At 52.5% G+C, this 25,402-nt stretch overlaps 1 protein-coding gene across 1 annotated transcript in view; it reads left to right on the top strand.

Annotated features, from left to right (window-relative positions):
* ASPG (asparaginase homolog (S. cerevisiae)) overlaps positions 1-23,604 on the top strand; it is a 54,817-nt gene extending 31,213 nt beyond the window's left edge. The window contains 16 exon segments of the mRNA XM_006839603.1: positions 10,481-10,589; positions 11,022-11,130; positions 12,268-12,393; positions 12,697-12,780; positions 13,629-13,755; positions 15,290-15,399; positions 15,508-15,690; positions 15,789-15,902; positions 16,244-16,296; positions 18,276-18,322; positions 18,748-18,851; positions 18,928-18,954; positions 18,957-19,093; positions 22,361-22,447; positions 23,214-23,313; positions 23,551-23,604. Of these exon segments, the coding sequence (XP_006839666.1) occupies positions 10,481-10,589; positions 11,022-11,130; positions 12,268-12,393; positions 12,697-12,780; positions 13,629-13,755; positions 15,290-15,399; positions 15,508-15,690; positions 15,789-15,902; positions 16,244-16,296; positions 18,276-18,322; positions 18,748-18,851; positions 18,928-18,954; positions 18,957-19,093; positions 22,361-22,447; positions 23,214-23,313; positions 23,551-23,604 (1,571 nt within the window).
* Positions 23,605-25,402: the final 1,798 nt, after the last annotated feature.

Genomic DNA, 25,402 nt, shown 5'->3' with positions numbered 1-25,402 from the left:
AACAACAACAACAATATGTGTATGTTTTTAGAGTCCTCTCTTTCAGTCACTTCTGCTCTCCTCTCCTTGCTGTTAGGTGCTGTCTAGTCTATTCTGACCTGTAGCGACCCTGTATAGGGTCTCTGAGGAACGGCTGGCAGGCACGAACCGCTGGGCCTACAGCTCAAAAGGTCCTGTAGTGCATCACCTCAGCCCTCAGCGCTGTGCTGGACTCCTCTCAAATCAGTGAAAACGAGTAGGCGGACCACATATGATGGGTGCCCGCATCCCCCGCGCAGGGCCTCGGAAGAGCGGCCCGTGAGCTTGAGCTACTGACCCCACAGACCAAAAGGGCCTGGAGTGGCACTCCAGTCCCCCGTGCTACAATGGGATGGCTCTCAAATCCGTGAGTGCAAGCCGACCGAGTAGGACACACAGCCCTGTCTCCTGTATAAGATGTCCTATGAGTGGTTGGTGAGCATGAGCCACCGGCTCCGTTCCACCGGGCTTGTCGCTCAAAGGAATCTGCGGTGCAGCATCCCACTCCACAGCACTACGCTGGGCTCTCTTTCAAACCCGTGAAGTAAGACAGACCCACTCCTCGTCTCAGTCTGGCCTAGGTGTGTGTGTTCCTGGCAGAGAAGAGCGCCAGGGGTGAGGGCGGGTCCCGGCCGCTCGGCTAAGCCCTTATCTCCTCTTGCCCAGATGTCTGTGGGCAAACTGTGAGCGCACCCCCTCCCGACGCCAAAGGAAATAATAATAATAATAATAAAAACAAAACAAAACAAAAAAACCCACTAGTTCGGAACCACCCAATGTCGGCAAAGCCCCTTAGATGTTCCTGCGGAGCGTTTCCACTGATTGGCGTCTCTGCGGCCCCTATTCAGTCCAGCTGCTCTGTCTCTCCCAGGCTGTGGGCCCAGATCACCTAGCCTGGCCAGCAGGCTTAATGGAACGCACCCTTCTGCCTCAGCTCCAAGTTCCACTGGCTACAAGTCCCCCAGCCTCTAAGGCCCTCCTAACTCTGTGGGTCTGAGTCCGGGAGCTCTGTCTTGACTCCTTTCTGTCCGGACTTCCACGCCACTTTTTCTGATGTCTTTGCTCTTGAAAGTGTATACCCTACTCCTCTAGATTAAAAAATATATATATATCCATTTGTAACGATTCACTAATTACAATGTAGTTTTAAAGAATAAATCAATCCATTCCATGTTCTGATGTTCAAAGCAGGAAAAGCAATCTGTATGTCCCCATTTGATATGTCTTTTAATGTAAAAGATGAAGTTATTCAAGAAATAAGCCTTACGATTCACTCTAGAGCAGGGTTTTACCACGTTTAGCTCGTTAACATGAAGAGCACTGAGGCCCTATGTGTATCCATTCATACAAGGATGGCTTACCATGGAGCAGCCATTTTGAAATCCACATCCACACAGAAGAGAGGCCTTGTCATTTCAGACAGTTCCCTAGTTGATTCTTTGGGATGAGAATGGCTCCTTTGTATCTGCTATTGGTGAAGGATTGTTGTTGTGAAAGGCTGTCAAGTCCATTCTGACTCACAGCGACCCTGTATTGGGTTTCCAAGGAGCAGTTGGTGGTTTTGAACAGTTGACCTTGTGATTAGCAGTCCAGTGCTTATCCTATAGCACCATACCAGGACTCCTGGTTAACAATTTCTGTTGTTGTTAAGTGCCGTCAAGTCGGTTCTGACTCATAGTGACCCTGTATTGGGTTTCCAAGGAGCAGCTGGTGAGCTTGAACTGCTGATCTTGCGGTTCAGACCGACTTGCAGTCCAGTGCTTATCCCACAGCACCATATTCATTCACAGTCTGTCATTGTGGCTCACACCAATGGGAGGATCACGTAACAAACATCTTTAAAATTCTTGATGGAGCTTATGAACCAGACAACAGAATTGTTTTGAATTTCATTCCAGCTCAACAAAGGGGGGTTTGTGTTGTTACCAATACTTCCTGTTGTTCATGGGTAAAATCCCCTAGAACAAGGCAGCTCCAAAATACGGCAGAAAGCTTCCGGTTACACACCACTTGATTGTTCCTGCTTTTCTTGATCTTCTTGAAGACTTGCCCCCATTTGGTTTGAGGTTGGCCCAGGATCGGGCAGTGTTTCATTCTGTTGTGCATAAGATGGCACCTAACAACAACAAGTCTCCTTTCTACTAGTCTGTTGCTTTCTTCTAACCACTGTTATTATTATTATAAAGCTTGTTAAATATCTAGTAGTTTGTGTTTCTCATCGCCACAGCCAACCTTTAAGGGATATGACCATATGTCAAATTACGTATCTGGAAGAGACTGGTTTTTCTAAGGAAGGATAAAGGCTAGTTCTCAAGTGGCTTGTTCACCACACTGACCGTGGTTAGGTTTTATCCACCCTGGAATGAAATCCCAGAGCTATGGCAAGGTGATGTTGGATACAACGCAGCTTCTAAACACCCAGAGTTGTGGCCTGCTACCAGAAGACAGGCGTCCTGGTGTCGCTCTGTAGAATAATGCACCTGATTGCAAGGTTGGTTTGAACTGAAAGGTCACCTGTTAAAACTCTCCAGCCACTCCAAGGTCGCTAATGAGGCGGAACTGACTTGGCATTTAGCAACAACAACAACCACAGGACAACATCCACCTTGTTAAAGGCTGTGGGAAGAGTGACCGGGCGACAACAAACGTCTACACTGAGAATTCAGAGAAAAGAAGCGTAAAACATATGCATCCTGCAGACAGCAGCAGCGTCAAAACTCAAAGACCACGTGCCAGAAACTCCAAGTCCTTGCAGAAGACGGATAATTCCTTTGTGGGGGGTCTAGGTCCCCTGTTGTTGTTAGGCACCATAGAGTTGACCCTGACTCATAGTGACCCTGTGCATAACAGAATGAAACACTCCCCAGTCCTGTGCCAACTTCACAGTCATTAATACGCTTGTGCCCACTGCTGCCGCCACTGTGCCAATTCATTTTGTAGGGGGTCTTCCTCTTTTTCACTGACCCTCCACTTCACCAAGCATGATGTCCCGCTCCAGGGATTGGTCATTCCTGATAACATGTCTGAAGTATGAGGACAAAAAGTCTCCCCGTGTGGTCCCTAAGGAGCACTCTGAGTGTCCTTCTTCCAGTACGGACTGGTTTAGTCTCGGGCAGTCCATGGTGCTTTTTAATACTCTCCTCCAACACCATAAGTTAAATGCATCAATTAGTTTACGGTCTTCTTGATTCATTATCTAACTTTCACATGAATATGAGGCAATTCTGTGGCTTGAGTCAGGTGCACCTTAGTCCTCAAACTGATTTCTTTGCTCGTAAACACTTCCCCCTTGTGGTGACTTAATTAAAAAGGGAGTTGTCGATGTGAATCAAACAAAATCTCAAGTACTGTCATATCTGAATTGGGTGACTTTGAATTTGAAACCCCATTACGAAGTGTAAACTAAGATCATCATTTCCACTTTCTAAAGAAACCACCCAGCCTTTTTGTCAGTTTTGTTGCTTGAACCACAAGAAGGCTGAAGTCCGGGTCTAATCCAGATAAAGGATTGCTTGGCGCCGGCCTGTTCAGATTATTAGTGCAACTGGTTCCGGGGTGGGAAACAGAACTGATGATGTTAAATATAGTCAGAACCTGTGAGCAGTTTCACTGCTAAGATGGATATATACCCAGTCTTAGTTCACATCCAGACTCCCCAATTAAACTTCCACTCACAGGAATTTTCTGCGGCATTTCTACTGTTCTTGTTAAGTGCTACCGAGTCGATTCTGACTCATAGCAGCCCTGCATAGGGTTTCCAAGGAGCGGCTGGTGAGTTTGAACCACTAATCTTAAGGTTCAAACCAACATTGTGATCCAGTACTTATCCTACGTCCACACCAGGACTCCATATTTCTACTTGTTGTTGTTGTTAAGTGCTGTCGAGTTGATTCTGATTCATAGTGACCCTGTATAGACCCATCAAGGAGCTGATGGTGAGCTTGAACCACTGACCTTGAAGTTCAAACGACTTTGCAGTCTGATGCATTAGCCCACAGCGCCACACAAGGTCTACATGTTTCTACTAGCTTCTTTGTAAATTTGTTACTATGGTAGAGGCTGAGTTAAGGTAAGTAGACATGCACAAATGTACCAGAAAATTATTTCCGACAAAATGTTTTGTTACATGATTCTCAGGATGTAACAACCTCACGTAAGTTTATTGATGTTAAGAAAATAGTTTAACAAACGCTTTGTAACTTTTGCATGCTTCCTTCCAGTTCTCCCAGCAATTTGAAACACTGAAGCATCTTGTATGAATGTCTATAAATGCTTCCCGTTTTGAAATGATTTTATTCAATGACATAAATTCTCGTTTTAACTTCCAGTGAGCATCAATCTAGTATTTTCAGTAAGACAGGCATCTGAGGACTAAAGTGCACCTGACTCAGGCCCTGGTATTCTCAATTGCCTCATAATGCATGTTGAGTCCTGGTGTGGCGCTTGTCCAGTAGGACAAGCACTGGACTGCTAATCACAAGGCCCGGTGGTTCAAACCCACCAGCCACTCCTCAGAAACCCCATAGGGTTGCTATGAGTTGAAACTGACTTAAAAGCACTTAACAACAATCACATATGAATGTGAAAGTTAGAGAGTGACCACAAAAGACCAAAGAATTGATACATTTGAATTATGGTGTTGGCAAAGAACTTTGAATATATCATAGAGCTACAGGAGAATGAACAGATCTTGTCTTGGAAGAAGTACAGGCCGAATACTCCTTGGACACAAAGATGGCAAGATGGCGTCTCAGGTATTTTGGATATGTCCTCAGTAGGGTCTAGTCTAGAAGAACATCACATCATGCCTGGTGAAGTCAAAGGTCAGTGAGAAAAGGAAGACTCTAAACAATCTGGACTGACACTGTGGCTTCTACAATGGGCTCAAACAGAGCAATTGGGCCGGATGCCGCAGAACTGGGCAGTGTTCCCGTCTGTTAGGCAGGCCACGGGTGACTGTGAGTGGGAAAGGACTTGATGGCACCTGACAACAACAAAAGTCATTGTGAGACCACATCTCCAAGTCTTTCTCTTGCAGAGCTGTGTGTGTGTGTGTGTGTGTGTGTGTGTGTGGCTTTAGTCACTAACCTTTCAGTTAACAGGGCTTCACATCCGCAAGCACAAGGGCTAAATTCTAACACGTGTTTGTTGTGGTCTTCTCACGCCACCCTTTGAAATCTGTTCATCTCTTTCACTCCATCATTTCTTCTTTCCACTTTAGCTATTCTACGTTCAACAGCTAGTTTCAGAGTCTCTTCTGACATCCATTTTGACTTTGTCTTTCTTTCCTGTCTGTTTTGTTGACTTTTTGCTTTCTCCATGTCTGACGTCTTTGATGTCTGGACTTTGGGCATGCGTATTCAATGTGTCCAATCTATTCTTGAATTGGTCTCTAAGTTGAAGAGGAATACACTGAAGATCAGAGTCCTGGTGTGGTGCTGTGGGCTAATGTGCTGGGCTGCAAAGTCAGTCTGAACCACAGGGTTGGCAGTTCAAGCTCACCAGCTGCTCCTCAGAAACCCCATACAGGGTTGCTATGAGTTGGAATTGACTTCATGGCATACAACAACAACAACATTTTCAAGGTCAGATTTTGGCTCTTATGGACTTGTTTTCATTTTTTTCAGCTTCAATTTGGACTTGCAGAGGAGCAATTGATGGTTTTCTCACAGTTGGCCCCTGGCCGTGGTCTGCCTGATGATTTTGAGCTCCTCCATTATCACTTTCCATAGATGTGTTGTTGTTGATGTTGTGAGGTGCTGTCAAGTTGGTTCCAACCCATAGCGACTCTATGTACAGCACAACAAATACTGTATCTGACAATATTCTGGTGCTAGTCATCATGTCTCAATATCCTGGTTCTTTCTGACAGTGTTTCATTGCTAAACATTCTGAAGTAGTCTGTCTCTCCTTCTGCCGAGTCTGGAAGCTCAGCTGTAACCTGTTTCCCATGGGTGACCCTGCCAGCATTCAAAATTCAGGTGGCCTAACTTCCAGCATCCCAGAAACATGCGAGCCACCACAGTGTGACAGACAGACAGTCAGACAGACGAGTGGTGGTCCATAGATACAGTTAGCTTGATTCTTGTATGTTCATTCCAGTGAAGGTCCAAATGTATACTTACTATTTATGTTGCTGAAAAAAGATACTTGAATATTAATGAATAAGTTACTGGTCTTAAAAAATTCTGTTGTGAGATTTCTGGTGTCGTTTCTTTCACCAAAATGATTTTCCAAGCCCTGATCCTTCCTTTTTGTTTTTAACTTTCACCCTTTCCAGTCACCAGCAATTATCACTGCATCTTGATGGCATGTTTGATTAATTTCAGGCTGAAGAAGTTGGTGGAATTCTTCAGTTTTCTTGTCACTGGACTTAGTCCTTGGTACATAAATTTGAATAATACTCATAGTAATTAGTTTTCCTTGTAGGTGTAGGAATATTATCCAATTACCGACAACATTGCACTTTAGGAGAGATATTGAAATGCCCTTTGTGGCGGTGAATATGATACCACGCCTCTTCGATTTGTCATTCCAGACAAAGTAAGCCACGTGATTGTTTGCTTCAGATGGTTAATACCAGTCCATTTCAGCTCACTAGGGCCTAGGACATTGATCTTGATGTGGTCCATTTCGATTCCGATGACTTCCAATATTCCTAGGTTTGTCCTCACATTCATGGCTTGATTGTTAATGAATGTTTGCAGCTGTTGCTTTTCATGTTGAAGGTCCTGAAAGCTTTGCTCCATCTATGTCGTTCAGTCAACTGTACTGTGAGGAGGCAGCTCTTCCCCAGTCGTATTCCGAGTGCCTTCCGGCCTGTGGGCTCACTACATCAGACAATGTTCTGATGCTGTTTGTAAACTTCCCAGAGGTTAATTTTTCAGAAGTCGGACAACTCTTCCTATTTTCTAGTCTGTCTTAGTCTGGAAGCTCTGCTGACATCTGTCCACCACGGGTGACCCTGCTGGTATTTGAAATGCCGGTGGCCTAGCTTCCAGCATCATAGCTACAAGGTTGCACAATAGGACAAATGGACAGATGCATGCTAGAGCACATTAGGAGGACCCAGCCCAATCCATTACAGACGGAAAGAGGACCAGTGCCGTGTCTGACCTTCCGAGACATGTGGTAACTGGCATGGCCACCAGAAAGGCTGCTTTGGTTCTGTTTACAGCTGTCCAGGTGGGGAGGTCAAGCCCTTGGCCTCCTTCTTGACCCTGTTCTCTTTCTCTGCAGTCTGTGACTTCACTTTCCCCAGGGACCCATTTTCTACAGCCCCTCCATCCTAGGTCTGTCCATGTCACCAGGAACCCCCAAGGTCCCCACTTTCTCAGGTCTCCCCTACTCTATACCCCTTGCCCTCTAGCTCCAGGTACCTGTCTGCCTGCAAGGCTCACTGTGAAACAGCCCATCCGCTCATGGCTCAGGCTGGCTGCAACCTGTTCACCACCTACAGACCACGGCCTCAGCATCAATCTGAATGGATTTGAACTGCCAACTTTTCGGTTAATAGCTGTAGAGGAATTGTTTTTGCCATACACACACACACACATCTATATATCTGTATCTATATATCTCTATCTGTATCTCTCTCTCTCTCTAGCTATATATCTATATCTATATCTATATAACCCTCACTTCAATTTCCCCAAATTGGACTCCCTAGCCCCACCCATGAGGACAGTGTGCTGGAGGGAACACTACTGCAGAAAGTGACCGATTACAGGTTTCTAGGAAGTGACCCGTGGACGCAGGATGAGGTGAAGGCAGCTCTGTCCTCTCCTGGTAGAGTCCTCTTCTCGAGAATAGAACCAGGACTGGCCCCTGTTGCTGGTGACAAAAGCGACTTCACTTGAGGACAGACTTGCCATCCATCAAAAGCGTTCCTCAGAGGGCTGGGGATGGGTGAGGTGGGGTGGGGGCACATGAATCCTAACAAATGTCACAAGTGGGCAGCTTCAGCCAACACAGAAATCCAGACTCAGCGTTATTGGGCTGAAATCAGGCAGTTGGCAGGACCTGACTCCCTCAGGGGAGGACGTGGTGGCTCCGGGCATTCCGCCTTGTGGCCACACCACTCCATCTCTGCCTCCAGGTCACATAGCCCCCTCCTCTCTGCCTTTATCACCCAATCTCAGTATCCTTACTTCTAAGGCACAGTGTAGATATACATCTTCCACAACAGGTTTGCTCATTCCCCTGTATCTTCAGTCAACTGCAACTTCTCCAGTAGTAGAATTCTGAGGCATCGGTTCTTTGGTCTTCCTTATTCATTGTCCAGCATGTGAAGCACTTGAAAATACCATGGCTTTGGTCAGGTGCACCTTAGCCTTCAAGGTGACATCTTTGCTTTTGAACACTTTAAAGAGAGCTTGTGTAGCAGATTTGTCCAATGTTTTATGTCATTTGATGTATTGATTGTGGGTGTGGTGCTGTGAATCAGCACCAGACTTTGAACCAGAAGGTCAGCAGTTCAAACTCAAGAGCTGCTACTTGATAACCCTATACAGGGTAGCTATGAGTCAGAAGTGATTCGAGGGTACTTAACAACAACCACCTTCATGAGCATTGATTGTGGATCCAAGTAAAATGAAATCCTTGACAACGTCAATCTTTTCTCCGTTTATCATGATGTTATTTAATCGTGGAGTGGTGAGGAGTTTTATTTGTTTTACATTGAGATGCAACCCACACTGAAGGCTGTAGTCTTTGATCTTCATCAGCAAGTACCTCAAGTCCTATTCATTTTCAGCAAGCAAGGTTGTGTCTTCTGTGTGTAGAAGAGTAATGAGCCCTCCTCAAGTCCTGATGCCGCATTTTCCTTCATATAATCCCACTTCTCCGGTTATTGGCTGAGCATACAGATTGAACAGAGCCTTGGGTTTGTCGTGGGTTACGCCTTGGCTTGTTAATGGCAGGGTTGGTGGTTTGACTCCACCAGTCACTCTTAGTGTGAGAGAGGAGGCTTTCTGTAGAGATTTGCAGCCTCTGAAATCCTATACATGGTTGCTCTGAGTTGGAAACACTCCTTGGCACACTATGACCACAACAAAGATTGAATAAACAAGGTAAAATCTTGTATACTTTTTCTGATTTAAAACCATGCAGTACCCCCTGGTTCTGCTGGGATGGTCTCTTGGTCTAGGCACAGTGAAGTGTTTTGGAGTTCCTCTTTGCAGGGTTATCTAGAATTTATTCTGATCCACATAGTTACATGCCTTTGCATAGCCAATAAGACACAGGTCAAGATCCTTCTGGCCTTCTCTGCTTTCAGCCAAGATCCATCAGCCATGATGTCCCTCGTTCCAGGGCCTTTTCTGAATTTGACTTGAGTTTCTGGCAGCTCCCCATCCTGTCCCATGTACTGTTGTTAACGTAAGGGTTAGATTTGGAGTCAAGCCTAGGGCTGGGGTTGTGGTCTGGCTCCCACCACATTGTGACAAACTGATAGATGAGTGGCAAGCACTCAACCTTGGTGTTGTTATTAAGTGCTGTTGAGTCGGTTCTGAATGGCCTTTCTGTCCAATGAATTATCCTGAAGCACTACATCAGGACTCTAAACCTTAACCCAATCTTATTCCCAGGCCTAATTCTAAAACTAACCTTTACCCTAATCCTAAACATAGTCCAACCACAGCCCTAAAACTAGTTCAAGCTGAAACCCTAACCCACACTGTAAACCTGACCCAGAAGTTCCTCAGAAGAAAGACCTGGTGGTCTGCTTTTGAAAAGTTCCAGCCCTGAAAGCCTCAGAGCTCAGCTCTGCTCTGTGCACTTGAGTCAGAGCCACACGATAGTACCAATAAGTCTGTGAAAAGAATGCAGCAGGGCGGAGGCTCAAGAACTGGTCCTTGGCCTGGGGTGGGGGTTGCAGGGTAGGGCTAGGGGCATTGGGGTCAGAAGGAATGGGGTAGGAGGTGATTTGGGGTTGGTTTCTGAGGGCAGAGGGTGCCACTGATGGGGCATTCCATGTTTGTAAGGCCCTCCTGAGCTCAGTGACGAATCAGAGGCCACGAGCTCTGGGAGCATGCAGGAGAGGGCAGCTGGCCTAGGTGTCCAGCAGGCTTCCTGGAGGTGGGTCTTTATGGTCTGGGAAGAGTACAGCATCTGGGGAGCCTGGGTCAGATGATGGGTGCAGGCTGAGAGGATAGGCTGGGGGTGCCATGTCTGTGATCCTGTCCGGAGAGTGGGTGGACTCCTCCAGAATCAGGGGTCAGCAGAGGCAGACGGTGGACGGAGTGGCCAGAGCAGGCCCAGGAGGAGGCCCTGGGGCTGTCTGGGTGGGAGGCCAGGGAGCAGCTGCCCATCCTTGTCCCCCAGACCCCGACTTCCTTCTGTAAGGTATTTGGGGCTGTGCTGGTGGGCACTGACCCACCCTCGCTGGACTTGCCTGTTGGGGCTGGCTGTAAGGTGTTTGGGGCCTGGCACTGACCCACACTCTCCCTGGGCTTGTCTGCAGGGCTGGTACCCGGGCAGGGCATGGCCGCTGTGCTGAGGAAACTCGCCATGTTCCATGATGAGGACGGTGCCCGATCCTTGAACCTCCCAGAGGACACCCTGATGCTGCCGTGAGTGGGGTGGGGTGGGGTGGGGAGCTCAGGCTGGGCCCACAGGGGAGGAGGGAGCAGACCCTGATTTGGAGAGGACACACTCAGGGAAGCCTTCGTACATGTGTATGGCCTCACCACCAGAGAGGACGCTGGGTTGCACAGACAGGGGTGTGGTCACTACCTGCCCAGGAACTGCCCCCTGGCCCTTTGCTCCAGTCTCCTGCGGGGAGGCTCTTGGCTGTGGTCCAAGTGCCTACTCCCACCTCCAGGTACAAACCCCTCTGCGGCGGGTGGAGCGGGGAGGGCTCCTGGCTGGCCCAGGGTTCTCAGCAGCCCACTCAGAGTCGTGTCCGGGGGACCCCAGACCCTGTCTTTGGGGTCACGCTGCAGGAGGATCGTAGACCCCAGTGGGACCGCGGGGGCAGACCGCTGAGCCTCTGTCTCCTGCAGCCCCAGCCGCGGCCCAAGGGTCAGCTACACGGTGTTGGAATGGCAACAGCTCTTTGACTCCAGTGACATGACCATCTCCCAGTGGTTTCAGATTGCGGAAACCATCAAGGTGCCGGGCAGGGCGTGGCGTGGGCGGGGCTCGGTGGGTGGAGCCGGCCTGGGGGCTGGGCTAGAGCAGGGTGGGGCCGGCCCTGATGGGTTCTGGCCATAGAGAAGCTCTGGCGGGTCAGATGGGGAAGGCCTAGGATGCTGTCTGCCACCTGGGGGCACTCGTGTCTTCACTCCACTGCAGGCTTCTGACGGGAGGGCTCCTCTGGGACAAACATCCATCCGGGCACCTCACAACCGCCCCGTCCCCACCAATGGGCAGAGGCCCTGGTCCTCAGCACAGACCTCTCCAGGGGTGCAGGGATAGTTCTGGAATAATCCCCAGGCCTGCACGTGACCTCAGCAGGGTCACCTCCCACCTCTACACAGCCCCAGGCCCAAGTCCCACTTGCTTCCCGCAGTGGCACTAGGAAAGGCTTCCTAGTTTCAGCCGGCTTGCTCCTGGACAGTGTGGGACAGCGGTAGCCCTTGCATTCCCAAAGGGCTGGGGTCGCTCTAGGCGTGTCTGGTCTGGCCAAGGGAACCATAGCCCCTGTCCCTGAGACCCAAGACTCTGTCCTTAGGGTGCTAAGAGTTCGCCTGCCCACCACCCACTTGCGACCACTCAACCGTGTCCCCCATGCGACCAGAAGAGGGCGCCCCATTCCGCCCTTTGAGCAGCTGGCTGGCTTGAAGGTCCCCATGAAGGGTTCAGGCTCTCAGAACTGGGACACTGGGCCCTCGGCCTGTCACTCACCCACGGGCTCCCAGAGTGGCCGCCTTCTGGGCACTGGTGACCTGGGAAGGGGCCGTAAGCAACCTCTACTCAAGCCCCCACTTCCTCAAGATTGTGGCTTGAGCCTGGAAGACCTTCTCCCTGTTAACTGTCCACCCTGTCCCTTCCTCTATGTAGAGGCTATATGAGTTGGAGAGGTAGGGGTGGCTCACCTCACAGCCGCCCACCCCCCGCAATGTGCAGAGGCGCTGGTTTTCAGCACTGACCTCTCCAGGGGTTCAGAGCTAGTTCTGAAATAATCCCCAGGCCCGGAGGACACTGTCCTGACTGAAGGGAGTGTGGGAGACCCCAGAGGCTCCCATGTGGGACTGGAGGGAGCAGTGGAGAGGGTGAACCCTGGCTGAACGTGCCGCCCACCCACAGAAACACTATGATCAGTATGATGGCTTTGTGGTCCTCCACGGCACCGACACCATGGCCTATGGCGCCTCCATGCTGTCCTTCATGCTGGAGAACCTGAAGAAGCCTGTCATCATCACCGGGGCCCAGGTAATGGGGCCCAAGAACTGGAGAATGTTGGCCACTTGGTTCCTTGGGGTGAGGGGCGCTGCCAGCAAGGAAGTCCAGTGGAGGTACTGGGTGCAGGCTGACATTGTCAGCAGGTATGATGTTGGAGGGGTGGTGTTGGCTTGGACATGGTATGGCTGTGCCTTACCTTCTCTGAGCAGACAGTTCCCAGCCCTCCACACTCTCTCAGACCAAGGGACAAACCCACCTGTGGGGCTCCTTGAGAGGCTGGAGGAGCTTATGAGCCCCTTAACCCCTCCCTTAACCTGGTGGCCTCTCCTCCAGGTGCCCATCCACGCCCTCTGGAACGATAGCCGGGAGAACCTGCTGGGGGCGCTGCTCATAGCTGGCCAGTACCTGATCCCTGAGGTACCTGATGGGTAGACATGCTTGGCTTCGTGGGCTAAGCTTGGGGATGGGGTGCCCAGAGCCTGTGGGTGCTCTAGGAATCCGGGGAGGGTACTAGGGAAAGGCACACAGGTGAGGTGCCAAGTTGGATTTAAATTTTTTATCTTATTGTTTTATACACACAATACACGATCGATGGAAGAAAAGAGAGAAAATAGAGACTAAAATCATCCCCGTCTAACTTCCCAGACACCGCCACTGTTAACAGTGTGATCTAGTTTCTTCTCGATTTTATATGCCAAGTCCCTAGTGGTGCAAACAGTAAACATGCTTGACTGCTAACTGAAAGGTTAGAGGTTCGAGGCCATGCAGAAGTACCTCAGAAGAAGGGGCTGGCAATCTACTTCTGAAAACTCAGCCATGGAGAAGAATTCTATTCTGACACATGCGGGGTCGCCAGGGATTGGAGTCGACTTGATTGCAACTAACTTTTTATACTATATGCACGTGGAATCCTGGCACGGTGCGGGAAGACATGCACTGGGCTGCGAACCACAAGGAAACCCTATACAGGGTCACTATGAGTCAGAACCGATTTGACTGTGGACAACAACATATGTGTGTGTATGTCTCGGGTAAAGAAGATTACCAATAACAGATTTGAAGTTGAGTTTTCTTTCCCATCAGCATCCTTCCTTATTTCAGGGAGGCATTTATGAAGACTCCCTGTCTTGGGCTTCGTGGGGGTGGACCCTGCAGGACTATGGGTTTGCTACGCTGTCTGCGGTGGGTGGGGGCCCCCTGGATTGTAGAACGGAAGCTGGAGGACAACAGGATGGCAGCTGAGTCTCTGTCCTTCCTTCCTGCAGGTCTGTCTCTTCTTCCAGAACCAGTTGTTCCGGGGTAACAGGACCACCAAAGTGGACTCTCGGAGGTTTTCGGCATTCAGGTCCCCTAACCTGCCTCCTCTGGCTACCTTGGGTGCTGACACCACAAGTAAGCTGGACCCATGAGTAGCACCATGGGGGTCATCTGGATGAGGAGGCAGGGTTTCCCTTGGATACAGGATGAGGTGGAGCCAGGTCCTACCTCAGCCTGCCCCCACCATGCCGCACCCCCCCGCCCCAGGTACCACGCCTGCCCACCCCACTCCCATCCCTATATCAGGGTCCCTCAGAGTGGGTCCCAGCTAGGCCAGGGACAACTCATCCACTGTCTGTCAGCTCATCAGTGGGTGATCCCCCACCCCTCTTCAAGCCAGGATGAGGGGCAGGTAGGTGTCCTGTGAGGAAAGGGAAATTCACAGTATCCCCTGGCCACACGGGTGTCACAGTGGTATGGTACATCCATGCTGTGCTGGAAGACCTGGGGCCTTTAGGAAGCTCACGGCCCCACTGACTGGGCCTCACTGGCCCAGCCCACCCTGTCATCCACTTCTCCCAGCTGTGCCGTCCAGGAGCCCAGGGCAGGAAGGACTTGGGGTGTGGAGGAGCCCCCTCTAGCTCTCCGAGGATTTCATAGCATCTTTGTTCCTTCAGAGGGAGCTAGCTCTCTGAACATCCTCTCTGGAGCCAAAAGTCTGAGAACCGAGGTGGCAACAACCTTATCTGCATTACCAGCTGAGACACCAGGTGCCCAGCTCTGTCTGGCTGATTGATGCAGTGGCGGGGAGTGGAGGACCTGGCTTGTCCTCCCTGCCCACACAGCCCCTAGCCCTGCCAGGGTCCTGAGAAGCGGTCAGTGCTGAGCGGCTCTGTGTATTGTCACATGGACTCCAGATCAGGAAAGGAGGCACCTTGCATTGAGTCTTGGAGCCCCATTTTCAACCTGACCCCCTGTGGGATGGGTTGCTTTGCCTGTATGCTCCCCTCTTCCTCCCTCAGTGTGTGTTGGGGGGAAGTTCTGATCACACTGTGCACAGACTGACCCTTTAGGTGTGAGCCCTTCAGGGCCTCACATTCCAGAGGCAGGATTAGGAGTAAGTTAGATGAAGGTTGTTTTTCCTTAAAGGTAACAGGGCCAGACTCATTCATTCATCAATTCCTTGACTCACCCTTGTTCCTTCGACTTTTAGACTCAGAAGCCCAGGCCCTGAGCGTGTAGGTTCAGAACTCTGTGTAGGTCAGCAGGGTCAGAGTGTGGTGATGGGTCAGAGGTTGTGCTGGAAGGAGAGGCTATGGTGGGCATCTGCCCCACTTCCCCGGGGCGCCACACTCCTATTGGGATACAGAACTCCAAACCCCTGTGCCAGCAGCTCCCTTTCCTATGGAGACAGGAAGGCTCGTGCCCAGGCCTTTGCAGCTGTGTGCCTCACTGACCCCTTTCAGGAGACCTTTAGCCTCAGAATTGGTGTCACCTGCCTCTTCCTCTAAGTCCTGTGCCTCCTCCAGCCCTGCAAACCTGGCTCCTAGGATGAGTGAAAGGGTTCTGGGAGATACTGTGGAGTTCTGGGTCCTAGGGACAGGCAAGGCCTGTCTGGGCCCAGAGGTATGTGGGTGTCAGCAGCGGCTCACCCTCCCTCTGTCTGCAGTTAACTGGCATCTGGTGCGGAAGGTCCCTGAGCAGGGCCAGCTGCTAGTGCATTGTTTGGAGGACAACGTGGGTGTGCTGCGTCTGTATCCCGGGATCCCTGCCTACCTGGTAGGCCCCAAGGCTCCCCACGACCCTTGCCCTGCCCACTGGCTCTGTCTTTCCCAACCCTGACTCCTGGCTCTCCTTATAGACCCCTGCCCTCTTCTGGCTTCACAGGTCCGAGCCTTCCTGCAGCCCCCAATTAAGGGCGTGGTCCTGCAGACCTTTGGCGCGGGCAACGGGCCCACAAAGCCTGAGTTTCTTCAGGAACTGCGGGCTGCCACCAGCCGCGGCATACTCATCCTTAACTGCACCCAATGTCTCCACGGCTCGGTGAACTGTGACTACGCTTCCGGCACGGTGGGCGGGGTTCTGCGGCCGGGCTGGAGGAGGGGCAGTGCAGCCTGCGGGGTGTGGTGGGACAGAGGGTGAGCATGCACTCCCCGCCCCCTTCACAGGCCTTGATGGACACCGGCCTGATCTTGGGCTACGACATGACCTCGGAGGCGGCGTTGGCCAAGCTGGCCTTTGTGCTGGGTCAGCCGGGGCTGAGTCTGGATGCTCGGAAGAAGGTGCTCTGGGTTTCTGAGGACCTTCCTGGGGACTCAGGAGAGCGTGGGGGCCAACCTAGGGGCTGGGATATGGGGGCGACCCACTACAGGCTAAAGGTCCCCAAAGCGTTGCTTGATTTCCCTGCTCCCTCTCCCCTTTCAGGCGCCTATTCCTTCTTTGGTGGCTCCCCTCTGAGAGGGGAGGGGGCTGGGGGCAAGCAGGGTGAGGGTGGACTGCCCTGTGCATGGGCCTGGCCGGTCCCCTTCCAGCCTAAGGGACGCACCAGCAGTGGGCTTCCAGCCCCGAGGCCTGGCCCTGGTGGTCCCTCTGGACTGACAGTGGTCCATGTGCTCCCGTGCAGCTGCTGGTCCAGAACCTTCGGGGTGAGATGACGCTGCCGTCGGATGAACACTAGCCCTCACTTGTGGGGCGCAGCTTGGCTTCTGCTGTTTGACACGGTCCCAGCAGAAGAATAAACATCATGCAAAGCAGATAATTCTTAGAAGCTGGCCTCTATCTTCTCTTCAGGATAACTCTGAATTCACTTGTAAAAATATATAATATTGCCGTATTCAGAGCCTTTACTGTGAGCTCTGCAAACCTTGGGAAAAAAAATCAGTCTAGCAACAATTATCTCAACTTCAGTAGTTTGAATTCAAAGAGAATTGTATAAGCAACTCCCCTTCACAGAAAACCTAAGTACAAAGTAACTGCATTTATGAGACCACAAGAGCAGATAGCAAACTAAAGTCAAGCTGACCGACCCCTACAGACCTCACCACTATCAGTCACCTGCCAGAATACACAAACCCCTACATACAAGCACCTGCGTAAATAGGCAGAAAATAATGAACTTAAGTGAAGGGTAGTTTTAACTTGATAATCTACATTTCCTGCAGCAATTAACCAGGTTGGGCTTTATGCCACACAGCTTCAAAAAGAAAGGAACATAAAAACATTGTTATCAAGCAATTTAATGAATACTTTAGAAAAACAAAATAATTAAGTAGATGTTAGTAATACTTTTACTATGAAAATAGTAGTACATTATGTAGGATAGAAGATTAATAATTAGTAGAAATAATAAGGTAGTGCAAGCATTGATGATTAATAGAAACTTATGTTACTAAGAAAGGGAGCTCTGGTAGCATAGTGGTTACGAATCGGGCTGCAAACCTTAAGGTCAGCAGTTCGAAACTACCAGCGGCTCCACGGGAGAAAGATGAGGCTTTCTGCTCCCGTAAAGATTTATAGCCTCGGAAACCCTGTACAGGGTCGCTGTGGGTTGGAAATGACTCGATGGCACTTAACAACAATAACAATGTTACTAAGAAAATGTAATCAGGGGTCTGATAAGTAGAAATGATTTGTGTAGAGTTTGACTTAATCTTTTAGTGGAAACAAGAAGAAACAATTTGTCACATACTAGGAAAGGAGATGAAAGTCAGTTTGAACATCACAGAAATATTTTTGTCAAGGTTGTCTAATGACCAGGTGTAGGAATATTGTGATAAACTGTGTAATAATTCAAGGAAAGATCAAAGTATCAATTCATTATGTATTGTGTGATTTTGAGTATAAAAATAAAGACTTGCTGAGCTGGGCCTGAGAGAGAGCTCCATCAGCCAACTAAGCGAAGACCTCTCCCTTGCTCCCGCCGACTCCGCATCTCCTCTCGTGTCCCGTGACCCGGCGAGAGCTGGACTCCCGCACTCACTGCCCAGTGGCACCATGGGGCACCAGCTGACCCAGTTCCTCAGCTTGAGACACAGCCAGTTACTGTGGGATCAAGGGTCAGTGTACTCCTTCAGCCCCATACAGCCAGCAGTCTGGGGCTCCAGTCAGGGCAAATTCAGAGTCCCTGAAGGGAGAGCCTCAGGGAGCCTTGGAGAAGTGCCAAGGGACCAGGTGACTGACCCAGCTGCATCCTGAGGAGTGGTCTTTGGGGTGCTGTGCATCAGAGCCGGGGTGTCCACTTGGAATCTCTCTAGCTCTGAGATGAGGGTTCCAGGCCAACAGTTAGGTCCCTCCAGCCCCTGGAGAAGTGGTCCAACCTTAGGTATTGGGGGAAGCTCCCCATCACACACCAGCACATAAATCAGGCATTGGGGTTCAGATGAGGGCAGACTCCTTGTGCCTCATGACCACCCCCCCCCCTCCGCTCTGTTACAAGGATCAGGCATAGGCATGCTTCCCAGCCCTTCCTGGGATACACTGTAAGCCCCATGCCTTGGTTTACCCTGTAGGTCAGGAGTGGGTGTAGGGCTTGTAACTGGGTATTAATGCCACTTTGGGAGCAGGAAAGGCTGGGCCAGTGGCCTGTTATTAGGGTGAGCAGCATTTAGTGATGTGGGGACTCAAGCTTTGGGATGGGACTGTAGGCGGCGGTCAAGTGTGGGTCAGTCTCTGCTCGGACCCCGGCTGTTGCTGCTCCTGGGGAATCCATGGCAGTCTGGAGGGGCCTGTGACATGGCCACATGGGCACCGGGCCCTGATTTGAGGTGATACTCCCTGTGCACCCTACAACTTGTGTATTTCTTCCAGCTTCCTCAGCAGCAGTGGGGACCTTCAAGGAGTCCATGTGGGACCTTCTGGAAGGAGTCTGTTTGCTCCCAGGAAGTGGGGGTCTGGGTGGGCCTCTAGGAGGGGTAGTGAGAATCCAACCCGGTACTTTTGGGTGTGATTGTCCAGGCTTTTCTGTTCCCAGGGGTGTGAGTGAGGCAGCTGGTTAAATTAACTCAGGAATCCATCCACTGAGGCTCTCTGGGGTGGCTGGTGTTCACGCAACGTCTGCTCGGCCCCCTTGAATGTTGGGGATCCCAGGGGCGCACTACAGGGTTGGGTTCTACTGCTGATGCCTCCCACCCCAGGAGCTGGACTTTGTGTTGGACATTCTGCTGCCCAGCCTAGTCTGTGCTGCAGCCCACACTGGTGCCCTGGAGACACTGCAAATACTGCTGGCAAAGTTGGTGAGCTGCCTGCTCTCTGGGGTACTCTAGCCTCGGCCAGGCCCTGGGAGGGAATGGCAGCTCTGTATCCACCCAGGGCAATGACCTGGTCATGGAGGGATTTAAAATGGTCAGGCCCCACTGCACGCGGCCGCCCTGATGGGCCACACTGAAGTCGTTTGATTGTTGCTTCAAGGAGGTGGCAGTGTGAATTCCCGAGATGGGGATGGCCTCAGCCCGCTGTTGCTGGCCGTGAGGGGCAGGTACTTGACAGGATATGGACAAGGGCAGGTGACAGAGATGCCTTGGGTAGGGAGGATACAGGATGTGGACAGGGCAGGGGGATGGAACCATCTTGGGCCGTTAGGACGGCAGGGCACAAAGAGGGTCAGTGCTCGCCTGAGGTTACACAGTCTCCTGGAACAGAATGGAGGGATCCAAGAGCCCCTCAAACTCCCCATCCTGCAGTGGCCATGTGGGGGACAGGCTCTGAGAAAGGGGAGTCAGGGATGGCTTCTCAGAGGTGTTGAGTCCAGCAGGCCCCTGGCATGGACTTTCTGGACAGGAACAAAGGTTTTCCACTAAAGCAGAAGGGCCTGGGGGGTCTCACTGATCTGGTGTGGTCAGGGATAAGGAGAGGAGAAGGAGGCCGTCCAGGTCACTAGGCACATGGTGGGTGGAGGTTGCTGTGCAGGTGCCCTCAGAGGCAGGGTCAGTCTGAGGGGAGGGAGGGGCACCAGAGACAGAGAGTAGACCCCTAGCTGGCCTCAACCACCAAACCCTGGTTTTTGAAAGGCAGGATGCGGCCATGGTGGGTAGGTTGTGGGGACTGAGCTTGGACTGAAGCCTGAAGATACTGGGCCAGCTGGGTGGGACACAGACAAATGTGGGGCCCTGAGGGGCAGGTCAGAGGCCAGGTGGGAGTCCCGAGGTCTGTCAGAGTTCCCCACTGATGTCCTCACCTGTGATGTGGTGGTGGTGGGGCTGCACCTGCAGTGATGGTGTGTGAAGGGATATGGTTCCGGACACAGACTTACAAAGGAGGTGGTCATCAATGGGGACACTGGCTCACAGCACCAGTCCCTAGCTCTGACTGAACTCCTGGTCACAGAGTTCGGGTGGGCCAGAAAACGGTACGAGGAGTGAGCTTTGGGGGCCCGAGATGCCACAGTGTCTTCTGGTGGGGCTGGTGGGGTTAGAGGGTGATGAGGGTTAGCCCCTTGTCTGATTGAAGACTGGGGGGCCAGAGATGCCATGTGTCCTCTGGTGGGGCTGCTGGGGTTAGAGGGTGATGAGGGTTAGCCCCTGCCTGATTGTAGACTTGGGGGTGTGCTCAGGGCTGCTGCATGCATCGTCAGGGAGCCAGGGCCCTCCAAGGCCGGAGCTACTCAGTTGTGGCTAAGGGTGGGGGACACACCTCTATGCCCCAAAGTCTCTTATCTCTGAACACCTCCTCTCCAGCCTAACGTGGTATAGATGCCAAGCAAATGGGCACGTGTGTGTATGTGGGCACGTGGGGAACACATGTGTGAGAGAATGTGTGCATACAAGTACACAGGAACAAATGCATGTGCATGTGTGTTCAAATAGGAACGTGTGCGCTTACCAGCGAGAATACATGTGTGTGGAAACTCATGTGAGCATTGTATGCACGTGGGAACATGCATGTATATACACGTCCATGCGTTAACCTACATGAGTATGTGTGTCCTTGTGTGAACATGTGTGAGCATGTGTGTGCATGCAAGAACATACATGCTTACTTGAAAATGAAAACACACATGCATGTGGCATGTAAGTGGAACACGTGTGAACAGGTTTTTACACTTGTGAGAATACTTGTCTGCAGGGCATATATGTGTAAACATATGTGAGCATTTGTGTGCATGTGGGAATGCATGTGCATGCATGTGCATGTGGGAACCCACATGAGCATGTTGTTGGTGTGGGGACACATATGAGCACATGTGCATAAGTAATGTGTGTGCATGTGCGGGCACACCGGAGCATGTATATGTATGTAGGAACTCACAGAGCATGTCTGCATATAGAAACACATGTGTATGTGGGAACACATGAGTGTGTCCACATGCAGGAATACACAAGCATGTGCACATATGAAGGAAAGTGTGTGCGCATACATGTTCATATGTGACCCCACATGGGCATGTCTGCATGTGGGGATGTGTGCATTTGTGTGCAAGCAGGAACACATATGTGCATGAGTCAGGCTGGGACTGCTAGATCCAGTTTTGCTCTCCAGCCTCTGCACTCCTTGCTTCCTGATGCAAAAGTGATTTGGGTCCATGTAGGGACTTCGCCAGCCTCTCTGGAACCTCATCTGGGGGCACAGGACCTGCAGAACTTGGGGTGCTCCTGAGTCTCATGGAGAGAGGTGGGGGCAGAGCTGTGCTGGAGTCATCAGCACAGAATATCCGCAGACCCCCTCACTGTGATCCTGGGTTCCCCCTGCAGTGATTCTGGGTCCCCCTTCTGTGATCTTGAGTCCCCTGTGCTGTGATTCTGGGCCCCTCTGCAGTGACCCTGAGTTTCCCCCCCCCCGACTGTGATCCTGAGTACCCCCCAGCTGTGATCCTGAGTCCCCCTGCTATGAATCTGAGTCCCCCTGCTGTGAATCTGAGTCCCCACCACTGGGAGCCCTTGGCAGATTGAGTCACCCTTTGTGAACTGGGTTCAGTACTGACAGAATTTTTCTCATGGGCCCCAGTGAATATCATAGGAGTTATTTGCCGTGGGTTTCAGAACAAGCCTGGTGGCAGGTGGTCAGGAGGGAGAGGGGCTGATGGTGTGTGGGAGGGTCTGGGCCTTGGCGCCTAGCTCAGGGGGAAGGTCTGGGCTGGGATTCCAGACTGGCGTCCTGGGGCGTGGGTGGGCAGCAGGAGGATGAGCTCACCTGCCCAGCCCTTCGTCCCCGCCCTGACTGTCACAACACCCCCCAGACCGGTCTGGGCTCCCTGACTCCCTCCTTGCCTGGCTCCTCGAGGCTGCCGGCCAGGGGCCCATCTGCTTAGCTGGGCACAAAGATCCCAGCCCACCACCAAGAGCTCCCCATGGGGAGTAAGGTCTGGGACCCTCCTAATGGTCTCTAAATATGGGGTGACTGTCGGAACTTGGCAGGGGAAGGGTCCTGTTAGCAATGTTGCTGTGGTGGTGGGTGGCACGTCACCCCATGCTGTAGAGCCTCAGGGCCTTAGAACACTTTGTCCCTCTGCCTCTGGAAAGCATAGGTCCATCTCTGCCCACAGTCCTGGCATTCTTGCCACCCTGGCTCCATTGTTTCACCCAATGTCCCGACCTTAAGGACAAAGCTGGTCTGGTTGACTCCGTTTTCCCTGCTTCAGCCCTGCGCCTGGCCTCTGGAGGCCATTCAAGGGTGTCTCCAGGGGCTGGGGGTGAGACCATACTTACGGACTATTCAGTAGAAATGACTGAAACCTGAGAGGGACACTGGTCTGGGTCCAGGGGAACCTGGGCTGTGGCAGGTCGTTAGCTCAACGTTCTCACGACAGGCATTGGGGTGTGATCAAGCTGCTGTGGGCATCTAGGACCTACCTGTCTTCTCAGGAGTTGAAGGACGTGGGGATGGAGCTGCGCAGGTGAGGGTCATCAGCACATCAAGCCAGCAGAGGCCAAGTCAGCAGGGATGGGAGTTAGGAGTGAGCCTCCCCACCCACACACGGCTGTACCTGAACCTGCTGAGACCATGGGGTATGGGTGGGTCCTGGGGAGCTGGGGGCACCCACTGACAGATGGGAAACTGAAGTTGAGTGGGGCAACTAGGCCTCACAGGAGGAGGAACAAACACCATTGTCCCAGGTGAGCTGGGGAGGGACAGGGAGAGGCAGGTGGCATCTCTAGTGGGGACATGGGGCTTGGGAAGGGTGTGAGTCTCCTGGAATTGCCCACCTATCCCCCGATGCCAGTGTCAGAATGGGCTCCCTTTTAGGCACAGTTGGGTCCTGGAGGACCACTAGATCTCTCCCCCACCTTGGTCTCCAGGGCAGAGTGAGTCCTGGCCCCTGTCCCAGCCAGGAACCCCCATGTCGTCTGTGGGGCTCAGGGATGGTACCCAGTGTGCCTGTAACTCCCTCTTTGAAGCCCAGGCCGCTGCCTCCACAGGTTGTGAAATACGAAACTGACAAGGAACTCCCAGCAGGTGGGGGCGCAAGTGTGCACGCTCCCATGTGTGCATGTATGTGTGTGTGCGCCCCAATTTGGGTGATTGTCACACCCACCAGGTGAAACCAGACTCCACGTCGCCCAGATGCCCTGTGTTGCTGGGTCAGCTGTTTGGGGCCGGTTTTGCTGGAAGAGGGGGCCCTGGCCAGCTTCCAGGCTCTGACATTTCCCTTCTACCTCCAGGCTGACTTCCCTGGCAGAGGCAGAAGGTCTGTAAATGTGGTGGCTTGCGGGGGCAGACCTGGGGCAGCCAGGCTATGATGGACGATGTCCCTTGCAGGTTGTGAGTGCTCCCTGTGCCCTGCCCAACTGCTACCTCCTCCAGGAAGGCCCCCTCAGGTCCCCTCCTCCTCCCCCGGAAAGTGCCCAAATCCGGATACATGGACAGTCTAGCTGTCCTGGTGGACACACTTCACATGCTGAAGCCGGGTGGGGGCTGCTTCCTCCCCATCCTGGAGGTACAAACAGCCAGAGAGGCCCAGGGTGGCTAAGGTTGTGGGTCAGGATTCCGCTCCCACAGGCGGAATCTGCCAGAAACCTGGAATTGGTAACCTTCTTGAAGGACCACATGTGACAGGCCCAGCCTAGGCCCAGTAAGCACCCCTTCCCCGAGACTCCTCATGTAGATGCAGGTCTTGGACTTGGGTCATCTGGGAGAAGACCAAGATGGAGCAAGCCTGCCTCCATGGGCCTCTAGGGTGGGCACATGCTGTACTGGAGGCCAGAGCAGCCAGGTAGACTTTCCCCAAGGAAGGAGGACCCCACCTCTGGCATCTGTCCATCAGCCCAGCCTGTGGCCTTCAGAACAGCTACTGTAGAAACTACAGGCAACCCCACCAGCTTCTCACCAAGCTCTCCCTGCCTTGTCTGTCCTGAAGACTGGGCTGGGCTGGGCCCGACCCCAGCTGACACCCCTACCCCACTATCTGCCCCTGCCCACTCACAGGGCCCTACCCTGGACACCTTTTCAGGAAGTGCTGCCTGTTGTCTAGCCTGCAGCCCTCCTGCTTCGTGTCAACCCTTCTCTGTGAACTGAGTGGAGGGACCTCACAGATGACTCTGTGGCTGGGATTGCCCACTCCTGTGACTAACCCTGGGAATCTTGTGGGACAGATGGCAATACAGAACACACCCCTCCCTCAGCTTCAAAGCCTGGCTCCATGCTCTGAGTCCGAAACTGGGGGTGTGCATGGTGGGAGGGCCTGGTGGGGAGTTAGCCCCAAGCTCTGGGGCAGAGGAATGCTTGGCCAATTGAAGGTGAGGGTATGAGTCCTGAATCAGCTTGTGACTAGGAGGCAGAGGGTGGCACAGGGGGTGGGGTGACTGACCAGGCTGCCCCACACCTGTCTCCCTGTGTTCTGGAGCCCCCTCCTCCCAGAGGCCCCCAGTCTGTGACTGATGTTACTTCCACCTCACTCTCCTTGGGTGACCTGCTAGCACGGGCCCTGCCCATGCCTTGTCTGGTCTCTGCACTCACATGGCCACTCAGTATCCCGGTCACCTCCATGTCCTGGCCAGTCCCCAGCATGGGATGGGGGGGGGGCAGGGAGCAGTGGACAGTCACATGTATCTGGGGTGAGCCTCTTAGCATGGTTTCTTGCTGGGGGTATACGTCCAGAGCCCCTGGTCTGTTTGTCTCCCGCCCCGCCCAAGCTGATTCCTGGAGGAGGCACAGAAAGGGGACCTGGGTCTGCCCTATCATCCCATCACAACAGCCTGAGTGGGTGGCAGGGGGCTGGGTCTGCTGTGGGCAGAGCACCAGCCCGAGGGGGTGGGGTGGGGTGAGCACTTGAATGTCTCATTAGTGGCCCAGCTGGATTGAAGTCAGCATTTGGACCCTGAGCTGCATCTCCGTCTGGAGTCAGTCTTGCCCTGAGCCCTGGCCTGGGCTGGCCTGGGGACGCCCACTCACTTACCTTCCTGCACACCCGATCTCTGAGCCCATCCTGCCTGGGCCTCTCCCCCACCCCCACCCCCACTGGTACCTAACTGCCCACAGGAGGATTTGGTCTGTCTGTCCCTCTGGCCCAGGACTGGGGACTCAGTCTGAGGCTGTGACTATCTCTGTTGGACAAAAGTATAACCCCGTGAGCTCAGTGAGCCCCCTCCCAGCCCTCTGCAACCTCTCCCAGGATAGGCAGGGCCTGCAGGCTTCTCAGCCCAGTTCCCAGGCTGGTTAGGCCCCTGGGAGGGTGCCAGGTCCTCACCCAGGTACGGGTGAGCCTGCCTTGCACAACCTGGTCATGCCACCTCAGCGGAGTGTCACAGGCCTGGGGGAGCCTTTGGCCTAGACCCTGGTGGGAAACAGGGTGTACAGGGCAAAGAGCTAGAAGCCCCTGCAAACTCTGGTGGGGCAGGGATCCTCTGAAAGC

The sequence above is a fragment of the Chrysochloris asiatica genome, unplaced genomic scaffold, assembly GCF_000296735.1.
Source record: "Chrysochloris asiatica unplaced genomic scaffold, ChrAsi1.0 scaffold00025, whole genome shotgun sequence".
In the NCBI taxonomy this organism is placed as follows: domain Eukaryota; kingdom Metazoa; phylum Chordata; class Mammalia; order Afrosoricida; family Chrysochloridae; genus Chrysochloris; species Chrysochloris asiatica.
This window is presented reverse-complemented; position numbering and strand designations above follow the sequence as displayed.